Source organism: Manacus vitellinus, unplaced genomic scaffold (assembly GCF_001715985.3).
Source record: "Manacus vitellinus isolate BGI_N305 unplaced genomic scaffold, ASM171598v3 scaffold_2_pilon, whole genome shotgun sequence".
In the NCBI taxonomy this organism is placed as follows: Eukaryota; Metazoa; Chordata; class Aves; order Passeriformes; family Pipridae; genus Manacus; species Manacus vitellinus.
In genome coordinates, this window is record NW_021940208.1 from 16003476 (window position 1) to 16021933 (window position 18458).

General features: G+C 41.2%; 1 protein-coding gene across 3 annotated transcripts in view; it reads left to right on the forward strand.

Annotated features, from left to right (window-relative positions):
• Positions 1-10617, forward strand: part of CDK8 (cyclin dependent kinase 8) — a 49720-nt gene extending 39103 nt beyond the window's left edge. For all 3 annotated transcript variants that reach the window (XM_025894960.2, XM_025894961.2, XM_025894962.2), the window contains 5 exons: positions 842-914; positions 2923-3020; positions 4344-4422; positions 4542-4700; positions 9325-10617. In XM_025894960.2, the coding sequence (XP_025750745.1) occupies positions 842-914; positions 2923-3020; positions 4344-4422; positions 4542-4700; positions 9325-9450 (535 nt within the window). In that variant the 3' untranslated portion in view covers positions 9451-10617. The remainder of the gene's footprint in view (positions 1-841; positions 915-2922; positions 3021-4343; positions 4423-4541; positions 4701-9324) is intronic.
• The last annotated feature ends 7841 nt before the right edge of the window (positions 10618-18458 follow it).

Here is an 18458-nt window from a genome sequence, read left to right on the forward strand (position 1 = left end):
TTGGCCTGTTGAGGTGGTGTGAATTAGAAGGGGGTAGCCAGAGACAGCCTGTAAGTGGTAAGGTAGCAGATGTGAAACAGGTGATGCCAGTAAGACCCCACACAGCTTGGAAGCTGGCAAAGCACAGTTTGTCACAGCTGTTCCCAAATCCGTGGTCCTGGAAATGATTTTTCTGTAATAGCTGCATAAAAGGGGTCTGGTAACCTTATACCGTTTCCAGCAAACAGTGGGTATAATTTTTAGGGTTGGTGTCTGGGGTAGCTTATGAAGGCTAAAGAAAAAAATACCCTTCAGCTTTGCTGTCACATTGACAGCATCTAAAACCTGCACTTAAAATGCCACCCTGTTGCTTGATTTCCATGCTGAAGGATTTGGGGCTGTACAGTTACATGCATTTCTTGCATCTGCCATGCTATTGTAACCATTTAGAAACCTTATTTTTGAGTTCCTCTTCAAAAAAGTTAATGAATTTTCTTGTAGCAACCTGTATGTTCAAATGGGTTTAGTATTTATCTGCATCTTTACTGTCTTGGGAAATACACAGAATCAAATAATATAGTAGTAAAATTGCCCACAGGCAGTTTAAATCCAACTGATGGTTTGCTGTCTAAATGTGGGTTAAAACTGTGCCTTTTACAAGCGTATGAGGGAAACAGATGCCTTATGTAGTGTCTGATTTTTAAGCAATCTCTGGTGTTTGTAGTTGTGGTTTTTCCCTGCTTAGCAGATTTGCAACGGAGACTAAACTGTTTTTATTAATATGTTTTGTGGCTACTAAGAAAGTTTGGCACTATCAATGATTTACATATTAGAAGTGTCACTTTTATTCCTTTTTTTTTAGGTATACCAACTGCAGCCTTATCAAATATATGGAAAAACATAAAGTTAAACCAGATAGTAAGGCATTCCACTTGGTAAGTTCATGCATACATAAAAAATCAAACCCCTCCTATAAGTTACAGTTGTTCAAAGTAAGAGTTGAACTGGAGTCAAGTACACTGTGACTAAGTTTATTTTATAAATAAAACTGGGAATAACTGATACTCTGTAATCTGAGAATTGCAAAATCACTGTATCTTTCCACATTGATAAAATTATTCTGTGTGTCATTCACTGGATTAGCTTCAGTATCCAGTAATTTTAAAGTTTTCTGTCTTCAAGTCACGTTTAGCTCTCAATTAAATTTGCAGTGTTGCTGCAACTCTTAGCCATTTTGCTGCTTTGCGTACTTTCAATAGCTTATTTTTTACGTTTTAAAAGTTCCTATATGCCTCATTTTTTTTACATATTCATTATTAAGCTTTTGGGGAGACCTTATAGCAGTATTTAAAGGGGGCACGTGTAGAAAGGCTGGAGGACTTTTTGCAAGGGCAAGCAGTGATAGGACATGGAGTAATGGATTTAAGCTGAAGGAAGGTACATTTGTATTGGATATTAGGAATAAATTCTTGACTGTGAGGATAGTGAGGCACTGGAACAGGTTGCACAGAGAAGTTGTGGATGCCCTGTCCCTGGAAGTGTTCAAGACCGGGCTGGATGGGACTTTGAGCAACCTGCAAAGTGCCCCTGCCCACAGCAGAGGGGTTGGAACTAGATGATCTTTTAAGGTCTCTTCCAACCCAGATCGTTCTATGAGATGATTCTGTGATACAAGCTTGTATCTTAGACTTAAAAATAAAATTAACTTAAGACTTGAACATGTAGTTCGGAAAGTTTTAATATGTCTTCCCAGTGCGCTAATCTTACATAGCTTTCTTATGAATACTTTGTAGAACCTTTACAACAATCATTTTCTTTCTAGAATGTATTACTTTTTTTTAATGAAGACTCCAGTTAAAATTATGCACTTGCTCAGCCCTGGAAGTGCCTGCTTTATGTTGTTTCAGAAATTATACTATATTGGGCCTTTTTCTCTGTTTTTTAAAGAACATTCAAGCCACTAAAATAAACTCTGTGTGTGTGTATACATATATATATATGTATGTATGTATGTATGTATTAAATTGGAGAAAAGGGAAGATGGTTAAGAGGCCTGGATGTCTGAGGACCATGTGGCTTTTATTCAAGTCATTGGAAGCTCTACCTTCTCTGATGATCAGATCCCAGGGTTTTTAAGCTGCTTTCTTTTAGAATGCATCACTGCAGTTCAGCACTAGAGTTAAATAAAATCACTGGTCTGTCATTCCTAATTCGTGAGACAGCTGGAGTGCTGTGTCCAGAGGAGGGCCATAAAGATAATCAGAGGGCTGGAGCATCTCTCCTGTGAAGACAGTCTAGAGAGTTGGGGTTGTTCAGCCTTGAGAAGAGAAGGCTCTAGGGAGACCTTATAGTACTTTGCAGGCACCTGAAGGGGGCCTGCAAGACAGTTGGAGAGGGACTTTTTTTGATAGGACTAGAGGTAATGGCTTTATACTGAAAGGAGGTAGATTTAGATTGGATACTAGGAAGAAATTCTTTACTCAGAGGATGGTGAGGCAGTAGAACTTGTTGCCCAGAGAAGTTATGGATACCCCATCCATGGAAATGTTAAGGACAGGCTGGATGGGGCTCTGAGCAAGCTGTTCTGGTAGGTGTGCCTGCTTATTGCAGGGGATTGGACTAGATGACCTTGAAAGATCCCTTCCAGCCCAAACTATTGTATGATCAAAGCTTGCTAGTACATTATGGAAAGTTTCTGAATGTTTTCAATACAACATTTGTGACTGGAAGTGAGTGTCCTGGGCTTTGCAAGTGCAAATGTGTTCTTTCATAGGAAATGAAGTTACTATTTTAAAAGAAGAGAAGAATGTAGTTATGCCATTTATGGCATAATGTAGTTAGGCTTTTGAGTTCAGACACATTTGTATTGTCTTTCAGGAATACAGTAAAGTTTTTGGAAATGGTTTTGGTAATGCAGAGCTTTCTATCTTTTATTTTTTGCAGCTTCAGAAATTGCTCACTATGGATCCAATTAAGAGAATTACCTCAGAACAGGCTATGCAGGATCCCTATTTCTTGGAAGATCCTCTTCCCACGTCCGAGTAAGTGGTCAGTTTATTAATCTCTCAGTACGTTCAGAGATGCTTTGGAACTGTGTGCTTTCTCTCTTCCCTAAATATGTTTGTGAATATTGAGCTAAATACTTACTGTCTAACAACTGAAGAAACCACTTAAATGCCATTTGTGGTTTTTAAAATTAAATAGCATTTTTATTAATCTCTTGCTTTATGGAACTTAGATCCTATTAGTTGCAGCACTAATCTCCTTATTCACTGACAGGTTGATTATGCATGCTACAGATCTTGGTAGACAACTGCTAAGTGCCGCAGGTCCACTTCTCTGCTCTAGAATGCCAGATGACATTCTCTAATTAGTTTACATTTTTCTGTCTTAGCCTTTGTTGTAAATTCAGTGGGTGGGGAAAGTCAACTCTGTGTCTCTGTGCTGTCATCCTTAACAACTTAAAGCCATCTTCTGTAGACACATCTCAATTTTGTTTACGCAGGCAGATTTACAAAAGGGAGAAAATTTATGGACAGTGAATGATTTCATTAAAAATTAAGCCCCCCTCCCAAAAGACTAGCCAGAGAGAAGATTATACACCTTTTTAGGAAAACTATTAGTATATCCCATGTGTGATTCTCTACCCTTATCTAGGGAAGAATTTATAAAATATGTATATTTATAAACAATTAATTAAAAATTCAACTATTTCACTAAAACCTACTGGATTATTTATAGTATCTCCTGACCCCTCTTCTTGGTTTAAAGTCATGTGAATGCCTGGCTGTTGCAGAAACTGCTTTTAGGACAGTGTTTGTCTTTTTTCTCAAGTTTAGGTTGGCCTTTTAATGTGAATACACGAGTATTGCTAACAGGTGTACAGAGACTTCATTATAAATACATTCTGCTGATTAAGGGCAGGTAAATATTAGCTTGCACTAGCAGTAGCAAATCCATGTGGACCATGAGATATGAATTGACAAGTGACATTTCTATTTAAACCTTTTTCCAGGTGGTTTTATTAATAGTCAGTGGAGTTTCCAGGATTGTTTTTGTTATTCCTGAAATTGTGAACAGCTCTTTTTGCCTGTGCAGATACCTAACGGGTGGCATACCTTTCCAGCCAGCAGTTAGCAGAAACTGTGAAAAATCTACTGGGACTTTAAATTAGTGTAGAAGAGTCAACTGAACATGAAAATCAAATGTGAATAGGTTTTTACTAAGTTTAGACTATGATGATAATAAGACAGGGAAAAAGGGATGGCTCAGGCAATTTGAAACTAGCATGGGTGAAGTATGAATCTTACAGGTCTAACCCTTCTGTTCTAATACAGTGATAAATAGACTTTTTTGGGGGGCAGTGTTTTTGCAGGTTGTCAAATCCCTTACCCAAAACGGGAATTTTTAACAGAAGAAGAACCAGATGATAAAGGAGACAAAGTAAGTACTAGAAGAACAGTATCATCACGTTTCACTGGCTTTCACACTATTTCCTGATTTCATGTTATTTCATGTGCTGCTTTTGAGTTGAAATTTTTCTTTGTGTTTAAACAATTGAGAAGAACCAGCAGCAGCAGCAGGGCAATAACCATACTAATGGAACTGGTCATCCAGGGAACCAAGACAACAGTCACACACAGGGACCCCCACTGAAAAAAGTGAGAGTTGTTCCTCCTACCACTACCTCAGGTGGACTTATTATGACCTCAGACTATCAGGTATTTGTTTTATTCACATATTTTTTATTTGCTTCTCATGTTTACAGCAGTGTTTCTTCAAGCTAAAAAAGTAATTTTGTAAGTGTCACTGTATTAACTGATATTTTTTGGCATCTTTCAAGGTTTTTTTTCAGATTCATTTAGTTGATGGTTTGTTGATATGCTGATGCTCTTTAGGTTAGCAGTAACGAAATCAGGATCAGATATTTCTACAGTTACTAATTTATTACCTTCATATTAGGAAATGCTGTTTGTGGAACAGGAGCCAGTTGTGCTGTGCACTGTATCACCTATAAATGCCATTTCTTACTTGAACAAGCCCATAGTGGTAGGAGGCAAAGGCTATTGCAGTAAACAAGCTGTGAAATAAGAATCTGAACAAGAATTTTAGTTGGGCAGATGGATGTGAAAACAGTATTTTGGATGACAAAGACTTGGCATGATGCTGTCATAATCTCTGTTTTGAAGATCAAGGGAGATTCCAGGTTGAGTAAGCCAAATATTACAGATCTGAAGACAGGCGAAATGGTGGCAGTCAAAGAGTGAGGAAGATGAGGAGTGTAAGGGGAAAAAAACTTGAGGAAAACATGAAAAATGTATTCTAGCCTTCCTACATTTGAGCTCATGGTCAGACATCAGGAGTCAGAGCCTGGAGCATAAGAATAGTTTAGTCATTCCAGGGAACGATACCTGAGTTATTTGGGTTACTACTGGAGACTGGGGAGAAGAGAGTTAAGGACAGAACCTTTAGTTTAATTGAAGCTAAGAAATTATGAAAGAGGAGCAGGGAAGACTTCAAATGATACATGTAGGGGTCAGTTAGAGAATGGCAGATTTTTGGAAACCTAGGGAATAGAAGATTGCAAGAGGAGGCTTGCTACTGGAAATGTTAGTCTGCAGGAACTATTATTGTACATGAAATGCATAGTACAGGAGGCCAGTTGGCAGAGAGTCTTGGATGAAAACAAAAGAAAAGGAAGTCAGAAATTTTTTTGGTAATGCTTTCAGGTAATTTAAAGATTAATATCTGAATCTGAGACCCTGATATTGGAAACCTACTTAGCTGTGTTTATATTCTGTAGCAAAACGTAGGGAGAGTTAAAGAACCGTGTCAGTAAAACTACGGTCGACTTGCATTTTCAGTTTGGTGCTGCTTCTCCATGAACACCATTGGGCTTTGAAATCTTGCATTTCAGACTTTGTTCCAGAGGGCACCAAATATCCTTAAAGGCTGCCTGGAGGCATTACCTTCATCCTTATCTAAATCTGTATACTTCCCAGCATTGGCCAAAACTTGAAAGTACTAAAAAACATAAAAGAAGGTAACTTTCAGGAGCTTTATTGTGAGACTCTTCATATAGTCCCCAAGTGCCTTCGTTCAGTTTATCCCAGAACATGAATAACACATATTTTTCAAGTTTTCAAGTCACTCTCCTTGAACGGTGTACATTTTGAGAGCTGTTTGAGACAGTGGTGAGCCTTAACTACAGTGCTGCAGGGTGGGGTGCCTCTAAGTATAAATGGCATCTTTGTTCTAGTTAGATTATCCGTCTCAGGCTATTTTACAGGAGTTTCATCCCTTTCAGTTTGGCAGGCTGCAGTTGATTGCTGGTTTGGCCTCTTAAATTGACTCTTTCTACCACTTCTTGAAAACACACACATAACAGAAGGCAAATGCAGCTGTAAGTTTCTTAATCCTGCCCTCAGGTGGAGTCACATATCTAAGGAGGTTGATGCAGTGATTGCATGTACTGTGTCAGGGAGCCCCATTTATGTGCCCTGTTTACACACCCTTCACCTCATTTTGCTGCTGCTTTGTAGCATTTTTAACAAACCTCAGCTTAGACTTCTGTGAGCCAGAGGTGAGGTTTGCTAGTTGACAAGTCAGAGGGCTCAAATTGCCTCAGCAGGAGTTGACATTAGTTTGTTTTCAGCTCATGCTCAGCAGAACTTTTGTCATCTCAGAGATCCATCCCAGGATTACAGCTGGGGGCAGCCCTTGTTCATAAACGTAATTTCAGAATACTTTTCTTTTGAGATAGTGATAACTGCTGCTTTGCTATCTCAGTAGCTCCTATGGGTAACTTGACTGCTCCTGACCAATCTCTTTGCTGTCTCTCTAGGAGTCAAAATACCTGGTTTTCAAAAAAAACCCTTCATCATCTTCCCCCTAGCCTTGCAAGAAGGCAGTGGGTAGATTTGTTCTGATTAAGTTATTTGGAAAACACAGTAATCAAAGGGAGGAGACCCAAAGGTGCTAGCACTAGAACAGAAGCAGTTAAGACTTACCTCTTGATGGTTTCAGGTCTCCCTGAAAAAAGTTCCTCACATTTTTTACTTCTGATCCTGCAACTTGAGGAGACTGCAAACAAACATTATTGTACAGCCCTCTGTTTTAACCAAACACCTGTTCCTTTGTTCTTTGTTTAATTTGCTCAAATTCCCCCTATAAAGCTTGTGAAGAAGGATTGCCATCTCCTGGGCAAGGCACACTAAGACAATTTCTCCATTCACTCAGAAGTTGAATTATTCTCTGCAGGGCGTGTTGACCTTGTATCCTTTTCTGCCATGCGTAAAAATAGTAGGCACATGGCACACAGACTTCCTTGACTTATTGTTCAAATCTGCAGTGTGACACTCCCAAAGGCAATGTGATTTAACAGGCTGTAGCAACTCCACTACTCTGAGCTTTTGCTTGTAATAACCCCTCTGGGTGCTTAATGGTATTTAGAAAGGATTGGATATTTACTTTTGTTCTTAAACAAAAGCCATTTGTTGCACTGGGTGTCGTGAAAGAATCTGATTTTTCATTGCCTTTGTCTTAAAATAAGATCTCTTTTAGAAGTAAGGACGCAGAGAGTGCTTACAAGTGATATGAATGATCAGTTTTTAAGTGGTTAAACTTGTGATAGTTTCCACCATACAGGAGCCACACTTGGGCACAATGAATGTTCAGAATTTTTGCTCTCTGAAGTACATCCTGTATTTGTAAGATGGGGAAGGGTGACCCAGAGCTGTGACTCTTCTGTTGATGAGTGACTTAGTCCTTCTCTCAAGGCTGAAGGCAAATGCCACAGAAGTTCAGTCACTGTGCTAACAGTGAAGTTCAGCAGTGCTGGTTTGTTCCCACTGGCATTAACTGCTGGTCCAGCCATTTCTTCCCCTTTTCTCTAGAGGTTTATAGTGTTAGCTCAGTCCTATGAGCATGTGTTAACAACTAGAGTTTGCCTTTTTTATTTCTGCCATCATCGCAGCATCCTGGGCCTAGTTTCCTTTCTAAATGTGGAAAGGCAGGAAAAAATGGGGTTGTTTATTTTATGTTGTGACTTACCTGTAAAGCTGTTTTAATATTTTACTTTCTCAGGATGTTGGTTCACCACAATTTTGCTTATTTGGGTCTCAGTAGCAATATCCTAGTCCTGGAATTGTCGTTTCAGATAAGTTTCCAGACCTTTATCAGAAGCAGCTTTTTCTAAAAAACCTAATATGTTGTGTCATATCAAGAGTTCAGAAGCTACACAGCAGTTTCTACAATGCTACAAAGTTTCTGTGTGTGTAAACCTTAACATGAATGTAAAACAGCACAGTAATGTACTGAAATTGTGTTAATTTAATTAAATATTAAATGCTCCAAAGTAGTCAGATGCTTAGATTGCAAATCTCATATGCAGTCCTTCTTTCCTTTATAACACATGATCAGTAAGTAATAACTTTTAGGTTAAAATTGAAGTAGGTAGTTTCTGGTTTGCTCAGAGCTTCTTGCAATGATGAATGTTCCACTCAGTAAATAATTGTAGAAATGCTGGTTGAAAGGGTCCTCCAGATACCATCTAGCCCAGTCTCTTGCATGGAGCAGGACTGTTGCTAATGCTAACTAACTCAGGTCAGCTGTGGCTTTACTTAAATGAGTCTTCATATATAGAGACCTCACAGACTCTCTGGACAAGTTATTCCAGTGTCCCTTAGTAGTCCCTCCTCCAATGTCCTACCTGAACCTCCTAAGCCGCAATCTGTTGCTATTTTCCCCTGAAATATCTATTTCCACAGAGGAACACGTTGTTGTCTTTAAACTCTCCTTCAAGTATTTTAAGGCTGCTGCTAGATGACACCTTAGGCCAGTCACAGCGTTCTCAGCCTTTACTCCTAGGTCACACAAAAGGGTGGCAAATATATTCTTAATATGTGAAAATCTCCAGAATAAGGCAGAGTGGCTTATCAGCAGTAAGATGCCTCATCTGGATCTCCATCCCAGCCTACCTTCTTGTTAATGAAAGGGAGCAAGTGGAGAAGAGTATTGCCGTGAGTGGTGGTAACCTTGTGTAATGTGCAGATGCAGTGTAGCCATCCAGAGGGTTGGGTGGAGGTTTGACTATGATGGGTGAAGATTCACAGGAGGTCATTAGGATGGATAACTGAAGGGTGGCAACTGTAACTTTCTAATATGATGTATTCCTGGTGTTCATTACCTGCTGTAATCAGAGTAAGTGAAAAGAAGCCTGGAAGTGCATCTGCTTTGAGACTCTGTGTGTGCCTAGTACCTCTTGAAGAATAGATCAGTAGGTGAAACTGTTGTGATGTCCCTGTTACAAAGGATTGCATGTCCTCTGCTTCTGCCCCTCTGCAGCGTTCCAACCCCCATGCTGCCTACCCCAACCCCGGACCAAGCACATCACAGCCACAGAGCAGCATGGGATATTCAGCTACCTCCCAGCAGCCGCCACAGTACTCGCATCAGACTCACCGGTACTGAGCTGCACCCCGACGACGTCAATGCACTGTTGCTAATGCTGCAGGACCGGCCGCGCAGCTGTGCCTGCCTGGAACCCGGCTTGGGCCACGAGAATGTACTGTACAACCACACCTCCAACCTGTCTGACCACCACGATCCACCCCCTGCCACAGAGCGGAGTAGTGGCTCCCAAATTGTACCTGGTTTTGGGGTTAGACTTGAAAAGAAAGTGCTAGCACAGTTTGTGTTGTGGATATGCTACTTCTGTAGTTTACTTGACATGGTTCAGACTGACCGATGCATTTTTTTCAGTGACAGTCTGTAGCAGTTGAAACTGTGAAATGTGCTAGGGGCAAGCATTTTTGTTGTCGTATGTGGTGAATTCTCTTGATGTAACAACTTTATCTGACAAAATAGTACGCAACATCTTTGAACTGGTACTTGAAGCATACAGTATATGTTACCATGGCAAAAAAGCAAACTAACTGTAACTCTCAGACAGTTTTGATAGACGTTTATTTTTAGTGACTTTTGTGGGTTGGTTCATTTTCCACCTAGATCAGTGTTTTATGACCGACGCAATTGCTACAATGAGATTTTTTTAAGAACATGAAAGTGTTTGCATTTTTTCCCAGCAATTACAAACGTCCCAAAGATTAATTTCCAACATAAGTTTTTGTTTTTGTTTTAAAATCTATGACTTGACTGGTCTTAAAGCTGCTATTTGATAGTAAAATAAGTATGTTGTCATTGATATAAACATGTTTGGTTCAGCAAACAAACTAAAATGATTGTCATAGACAGTGTTTTATTTTTTTTCCTGTTGGTGTTAATGATTTGTGAGCATGCTTTGGGATTAAAAAAGCATGAGTGATATTTCCTAAAAAGGTGTGGCATCCATTCAGATATTTTGTCATGATTTTTGAGAACCAGCTTGGTGTAGTGGATTTTAAATTTTGTTCGGTTAATTATTTTTTTAAACGTTCGCACGTTGTTTAGGGGTGCCATTCCTACTGCAGAGGAACAAGCTGTTAGGAGAGCCTTAGAATTTATGAGGAAAAACTTACATACAATGTACTGTATCAAACTATTTTACATGAATGACACAAGTATTCTGAGTAAAAAAAAAAAATCAAACATTGTTAAAACAAGGTGTTATGTAATAAATTTATTTTTCATAAATCTGCATATGCCCTTTGCATGTATTCCTTTTTATCAGCAACAACACCCCACTCCCCCATCCATACATCTATATCAGGTTGTGTCCTGAGAAATACCATCCAACAGGAATTTTTCTTGCAGGGCAGGCTTCTGTTAACTGCTAAGAAGGACAATTTTTCTTTTAAATAGCAGAAAAAAATGTCATTACTCTTGTTCTGTACATGTAACTGATCAGCTGGAAATACATGAAAAGTGGGTTTATTACTAGCTACATTTCCTAGATCAGACAGCTCCTTTTCATCTGCAAAATCTTGAGACACTCCTGTCTGGATAGTTCTTCTGAGGTTTCTGTAACTCATTCTTATTGTGGCATCTAATACCACACCATGATTTTATGACATAAATATATGCAACATACACAGGATTTTTTTTCTGTCAGTGCTTCATGCAGTGTGAATATTGACTAGTGTGATTGATTCAGATGCACTGAGATGCTGACGGGGGGCAAAAGAAAAACCAAATCATTAGCCAACCTGAAAGGCAGACCATGTTTGAGGTGGATATATAATTATATGAGTGGATGGAGTACAGCTGAAAGTATTCAGGAGGCTTAAAACAGGAGACTGAAGGAAAAAAAAATCTGAGTGCAGAGATTATGCCGCTTTAGGGATAGTGTGTGATCCACTTAATTTTGATATGTGTGTCAAAATCTGGCTTTCCTCAGTTTATGGAACAAATGAATATATAGGTGAGAGTGCCTTAAACTTCTTTTTGGTTTGCTTTTCAAGTGAAAGCATTTTTATTTTTTTGTCCTTAACTTATATATATAGGCTTTAAGCTTGCCTGTTTGATATCTCTTGACTGTTCCCAGGTACTCAAATGGTGACAGGAGTAACTTTTCTTTGGCTAAGCTGCTATTGGCTCAGATTTTTTTGTTTCCTATTGATGCATATTCATATTAATGCATAATAGGTAATATTATTCATATTAAAGCAGACTTTATAGTATATTGTGATGTCTCCAGTGCTTTGTTTAAAAGTAGCAGGCTGGCTTTAATTTCATTTTTGCAAAGGGAAAGGCATCCAACTGACAAAAAGGGCTCTTGTCATTAGTTTACACTTGAATTTAATTTTCCTATTAAATTATTTGAGATGAAGATGCAGCTTATCAACTAAATATAATAAAACTGCATTATACTCTGCATTTAGCTCTGAATAGCCTACTACTCTAAGTAATTTCATTAATTCGTATTCCTGTTTTTAGTAGATGTACTGCAGATTACATCAACAAACAGATCCTACAGGGAAGTAAAATCTTATTTGACTTGTACTATGTCTGAGTCAGCTGGTCATGTGGTAGAAGGAATCTGACATTTCTTTCTCTAGGACTGTGGAAAGAAAAGGTTTTTCAATGCTTAGTGTAACCTCTGGTACCTTCAAGACAGGGTATGATTATATATTTATTGCAGATAAAATCACTCTTGTCATATTCATGATAATTATAAATTATATTCTGCATTAAGTAAGCTTTTTAATACTGGCTTTAGGAATACTGAGAGCAAGGCTCTAAATTACTTTCCTGAACTGTTTTTTAAAAAAAAAAGATATATTAATCCTGTTCCTGTTATGCTCTTAATGTGGGTTTTACACGAGGGTAACAGAAAGGGGAGGAAGAAGAAAGCACCTTTGAGAACATATAGTAGAAGAGTTACAATTCCCATGAGGAGATGGCAGCAGCAGTTGATGTGTGAGCTGTGCCTCTCCCTTGTTGGGCTCAGTGTTTGTTGCTGGATTCAAGAACTTCAGAATTTTTCCTTTTTCACCAACAATTATCTGGACCCATCTGAGTACTTTTCAAATAGCTGGAGTCTAGGAGCCTGTCTTTATGAACTCTGCTTAAAGAACAAATTGCTTTTGAGTAAGCTTATGTTGAAAATGGGCTACAAGCTTAACTTGATCGTGAGGATCAATGTGCTATTGCACCTTAACCTTGGTCCTCCCAGCAAGCCTGGCCCATGGCAGCTCTGCGTTTGTCATACCTGGTCAAGACCCAGTTGCTTTGAGAAGAAATAAACAACTTCTGCAGTGATCCCTGTTGAAGAGGGATTTTCAGCATTAATGATGGGAGGAGCAGTCCGAAGGAAGAAATAGGAGACTGGTTCTGTCCTGTTCTTTTTCTGTGCATATATATAAATTGGAAAATACTCGTTGAACTCACTGAATTGCCCATGGCAGTGCCCAAGCAATGTCCAGCTGAGATGTAGGCCATTGTTCAGGCTTTCTTTTAGCATCCTTTTTCAGGGGATGTTTAGGCTGGATATTAGGAAAAGGTTCAACCCGAGGGTGGTTGGGCACTGGAACAAACTCCCCAGGGACGTGGTCTTAGCACCAAGCTTGACCAGTTCAAGAAGTATTTGGACAACGTTCTCAGACACACGGTGTGATTCTTGGGGCTGTCCTGAGCAGGACCAGGAGGTGGACTTGGATGATCTTTGTGGGTTCCTTCCAACTCAGTAGATTCTATGATTCCTTCATTCTGAAGCCACTGCTGGGCACAGTCTCTTCTGGATCTGGGATGATTCATCTGTAAGTAGCAAACTGCTCGGGCAGCTGGGGTGGCAGGCCTGGGCAGAAGACACATGCCTCAAAATTGCTTTTCTCTTTCTGTATGCAACGTGTGATTTTTATGGAGTTTATGTTTTCCATGCTTCACTTTCACTGGGGAGATACTTAATGCAGGAGGTGGGTAGGTGCCATTTGCCTGTTCAAACAGTATTGGAGCCCTTGGCATCTCATTTGTGCTAGATGGGCTTCCCCAAAAGAAAGGAGCAAGTTCCTCTGTATTTCTTTGCTGAGGGTCAGCAGCAGCCCTAGTCCCAAGCGTTTTGTCAGCTACTGTGTCCATGGCAGCAGTGCACAGAGCTTTCTCAGCAGCATGGAGCAACATATTTCTGACACTGATCATTAGAATGTTACCATTTCTGATCATTAGGATGTTATTGTATGGGAAGTGGTGTCAACTCGCCAATTGAAACCAGTGGAGTGTGAGCAAAGCATGCAAGAGTTGGCCATGTCATGTGAAATGGCCTTAAGCTTGGTCAAAAAGGATCTTGGAATCTGTTTCTGTTGTTTTCACCTTGTTGTAGGTCTCTTGCCCATTCAGACCCCAGCAGAGGTGGCAGTTAGTGAGATCAAGGGTTGGAGTCAGTGGCAAGGGAAGGCTTTAGAAGAAATTACTTATGTCCATCAGGTTCTTCCTGAAATTTCTCTTCAATAAGCTGCTCCTGTGGTACCTCCTTCAAACCCATCCTGGCTTCACTAGAAGGCAAGCCATGATCTGCCTTTCATATGTGGTGGCTGTTGATTCTCTGGGTGTGGTTAGGCAGTTTGGCTGCCACCAAGTGGGGTAATGAAGCCTGCAGGATCTCATAGTACTTACTGTTTATGAGGAAGGAAAGAAATAGATTATTTCTTGGATCCCATGGTGAAGTTGCAGACCTGCCATTTTGGAGTAAATATTGTTGCCGTTGTTAAGATGATTCTCATTTCTGCAGAAGGAATGAGTAATGTGGTGCTCCCTACACCCTGTTTTAGTTCCTCCTCTGAACAGAGCAGCCTTTTTTTGTTGGGTAGTGCAGCTGTCTCGGCATCTTTCTGTAAGCTGAGTGGTGACAGTGCTTCAGGCTGCCAGTTCTGAGACAGTTTAATAGCCAGCGTCCCTTGAGATCAAGGTAGATGAGCTTAATTTGGTGTAATTTGCTTGTCACAGCTATGGATAAAGAACACTCTGTGAAATAATTTGTCAGACATCTGAGTGATGGGATGTACAAACTGTGCTACAGTAGTAGGAGAGATTGAGAAAAAGGTGCTTACCCTTTGAAAGCAAAACAGAAACAAAGCTGCTGCTGCTTCCATCAGGGTTCTTGTGATAAGTTACCCTCCTCGAGGATTTCAAGCAGCTTTTGTCTTGGTGCCTGGCTTCAGTGATGGCAGGAGCCGTCTCCAGTGGACTGTACTTACAGGGATCCTGTGCTGTAGGGCTGGGCACGAGCACTGACATTAATGAAGCCATTGCTCTGGGGTGATGCATACCAGTTCCAGCCCAGGATGGGAATCTGGACAAGCTCCATCACTCCTCTGAAAGCTCCCATGTCACAAAATTTTGAAAGACACTTTTCAGCCTGCCAGGATTAGGGTGTCTTTCCTTGGCTCTCACACTGAGTTTAACTATTCCTTTGCTTTTCTGGTTCTACTTAGGTGGACTGGGTATGCCAGCTGAGCCAGGGGAGATGGTGGAAGGGCTAGTGCAGGAATGCTTACTATTTAAACCACCCAGCACATCTTGGCACGTAACCCTGTGCCCACAGAAACACCAAGGAATAGCCTTTACACCATGTGCTTTTGGGAAATGTTTACGTTTGCTCAGCCTGGGATGTGGGAAAGCTGCCACATCCTTGGAGGAAACCTTCATTTAATATTTGTGGAAGCTTAGCATTTGTACAATGCTTTGCCAACAGTGTTTGAAGAGCAGCAGCTTCTCTGTCACCCCACTAGCTACATCAGAAATGTAGCTGGCTGACAAGGAGGGAGGGAGATAGATGAAGTAGGGATTTATATAAGGACAGTGCTTACAGGAGTGCTGAGACAGAGCTGAAAAGTACTTGAGCTTTTGGAGGGCTTGCATTTATGCCTGTTTCAAAGGCACTCTATGAGAAGGCAAACAGGTATTGTCTTGCCCTGAGGTATAAATATCACTCCAGTCTTTCATGTTCCTTCTCTGACCCACTGTGCCAAAATCTGACCATGTCATACATTTGTGTTTCCAGTTTATGCAGAGTAGCCTTTAGTATCCTTTGGCTGGTCTTCCCATGAGATGCTGGCCAGGTGTGCGTAGACCTGCTCTTATTGATCAACTTTTTAAATTGAAATTCTATTTCTGTTTATAGTGTTTCTCACTATATACATAGGACCTGTGAAGCTTTCTACACCAGCTCTACTTTAGCGAGTTCTTCCTATTAACTGGGTAGGGAAGACAAGGGAATAAATAGTTCAGCATTCTTCACACCTGCTTGAGCCATGTGTTCCTGTAGATCAGAATATGGACATACCCAGCAAGCTGTGGAGAAGGATTCTTTGGGGATAAATCCTTGTTTGGATGCCAGGAACGATCACTGTGGTGGGTGTGTGCTTTGAGGTGTGCTCACCTCAGTGCAGACAGCCCATACACAGCTCGGGCACTCCTGATGTCCTCTATGCGCAGGCTTCAAGCTTTGCCCTGGCTTTCTGCTCCACCTTACTTTCAGAAGATCAGGAAAAGTTGAAAGGATTATGACGTCCCAACTCAGGAACTTGAAAATCCCTGTATTAATCCCTGTATCCTAATATATGTTCCACTACTTCCAGCCATGCAGGTATTTAAGATAGCCACGCAATTTACTTGCACACCAGACAAAACCAGCTGGTTTGAAAATCCCCTCAGTTTCCTTGGAGGCCCTGCTGGGAGAGCCCCACGGGGACTTGTGACGCAGAGCAGGATGTGCCTCCTGAGTGATGGGCAGTTGGTGCCTGGGGCTGATGAGCAGCTGCTTGATGAGATCTCATCCAGCCCTTGCTCAGTGGGTGAAGAGGTGAAGCTGTCATTTGCAATCACACACTTCTCTGGCTCCCCAGGAGGCACAGGCGTTGCTGGTTGGGTCTGAGGAGAGGAGGAAAGGTGGTGTCTGCAGGCAGCAAGGTGCTGGTCAGTCGTGCTGGCTGATCTGCACCTCGGGGCTCAGCAGGATGGTGATGGCTCGAGGTGCTGTGGGGACCTGCTGTCAGAAGGGGCAGTCTGCTGGAAAACCACCTTTTCTCTAACTGAAAAGTTGCAGACTGTGTGGCTGCTCCAAGGCAGATCTAATGGCCCAAAGTGGGGCTGGAGGAGAAGACCAGCTGATGGCCTCCAGCTGCCTCACACAGCACCTGGTTCCTCATGGTGCTGAACTTTAAGTGTTTGCTGGGAGCTGCAATCCTGTTCTCAGCAGGATTTATTGTGCGCCCTCGCCTGCCAAATTCTGCTGAATGCAGCACCCCAAATGTGTGTACAGTGAGGTGAAGTCATGGGGGAAGCTGGTGACACAGGTGCCAAACTGCTGCTCTGATAAACCATGTGCTGCGTTGTGTTTATAGGAGATGGATCATTTTGGTGAAGATGCTATAGAGTGGCAAATGGCTCAGAGAGTGATTTTAGCTTCCACCAGGAAAGAAGAGAGAGAAAATGGATCACCATAAAATGTTACCATGAAAGCTTGTCTGTCATGTTTGTCTGTTTGGGTTCTTTTTAGCAGAAAATAAAAAGTGTGACATCCAATTCGCTGGCAATGAGAAGAAACAGTATCGCGGAGTTTTATGTCTTAATGGAGGGAGTAACCTATGCTGCACCATGCAGTGTCTGTAAACCAGGGACGTGCACATACCTTGAAGGAATGGGGAAAATCCAAGCTGGAATCTGGGTTTGGAAGATGAAGGGGGTATAATGTGTCACAAACCTGCAGTTTGAATAAAAGGTCATAAAAGGGGAGTTCCCCCCCAGTTTGATTTCAGCACATTGTACACCCACACACATAGGCAGTGGCCGAGGGTGTTGTGCACGGCCCAGGGGTGCTGCAGCCAGAAGTGCTGCTCGTGGGGTTCCATGTTTTTGAGAGGGGTCCTGAAGAGTGCAGGGCCACAGGCAGGAAAAGGGGTGGTGCATCTTTTGTTTCCACCACAGTGGAAACAGAATATTGCAAAATGGGGAAGGAAAGCCCCTTCCGCAGACAGAAGACTCTAGAATGTATAGATGTCATCCCTGTTATTGAATTTGCAGTTTATTCCTTAATTAAAGGTATTTCCAGAGAAAAGAGTTAAACATCTACACTGAAAATTAGGTTTAACTGTCTGGAAACCTAATTAATTCACTGTAAAACTTATTTTCCTTGAATACTACACCTTAAATAGCAGTACCTAAGTAGGATAGTTTATACTTCTTGAGGTTACAAATACACCTGTGTCGATCCTTAGCAATCCTTGTGTAACCTTAACAATGTCAGGATTTAAAATATTGATTATGCTAATTATTTGTAAAATGTTAATTAATATCCAAGAGTTATTCAGAAAAAAATCCTGTGCATAAGGAACAAGGATCCAGCAACGCTCCAGGGCATCTGCGTGTCCTAAGTGGTTACTGATCATGGTGATGTATCAGGAAGATTATTGTAGGTATGTATATATCTTTTTCTCTTCTTGATATTTCAGTGAATCTTTTTATCTGAAAATTCATATGGCATCAGTGGCTTGGAGCAGATACAGTTTGGGATCCGGATCCTGCAAATAAGCCATCACCGAAGCCTTTCAGGCTTCCAAGTGAGATAGGGTGATGCAAGAGGGGAAAAAATCCACCAAAAATCTGAGACCTGTCAAACTACAAGGCAGGGATGGAAATATGTGGATATGACACTGGCTGTAAAAATACCAAAGGTGAGACCATGGTGAGAGAAGTTAAAAGGAGTGTCAGAATGAAAACTACCTAGAGAAAAAGGCAAACCAGTGGTCTGGAGATATTTTGGAGGGGTGTGAATCCGAGTGTGCTGCAGGACATGCAAGGAGGTGGTGTGGTTTGGTACTGGGCAGTACAGGACCCACTGCTCCCCCCATGCCAGGGGCTGAGCACACAGCCAAGTCCCTTTTGCACCCCAAAATGGCATGAACATTTCCTATTGCTGCCTCTGCCCAAATCAAGCTCAACTGTCTCTCAAAGACAAAACATCTCTCTCAAACTGCTGATCTGTGGGGGCAAAGCCCGTGCCTGGCACGGGCACATTGGTGAGTGACCCCAGGAAGGGCACTGTC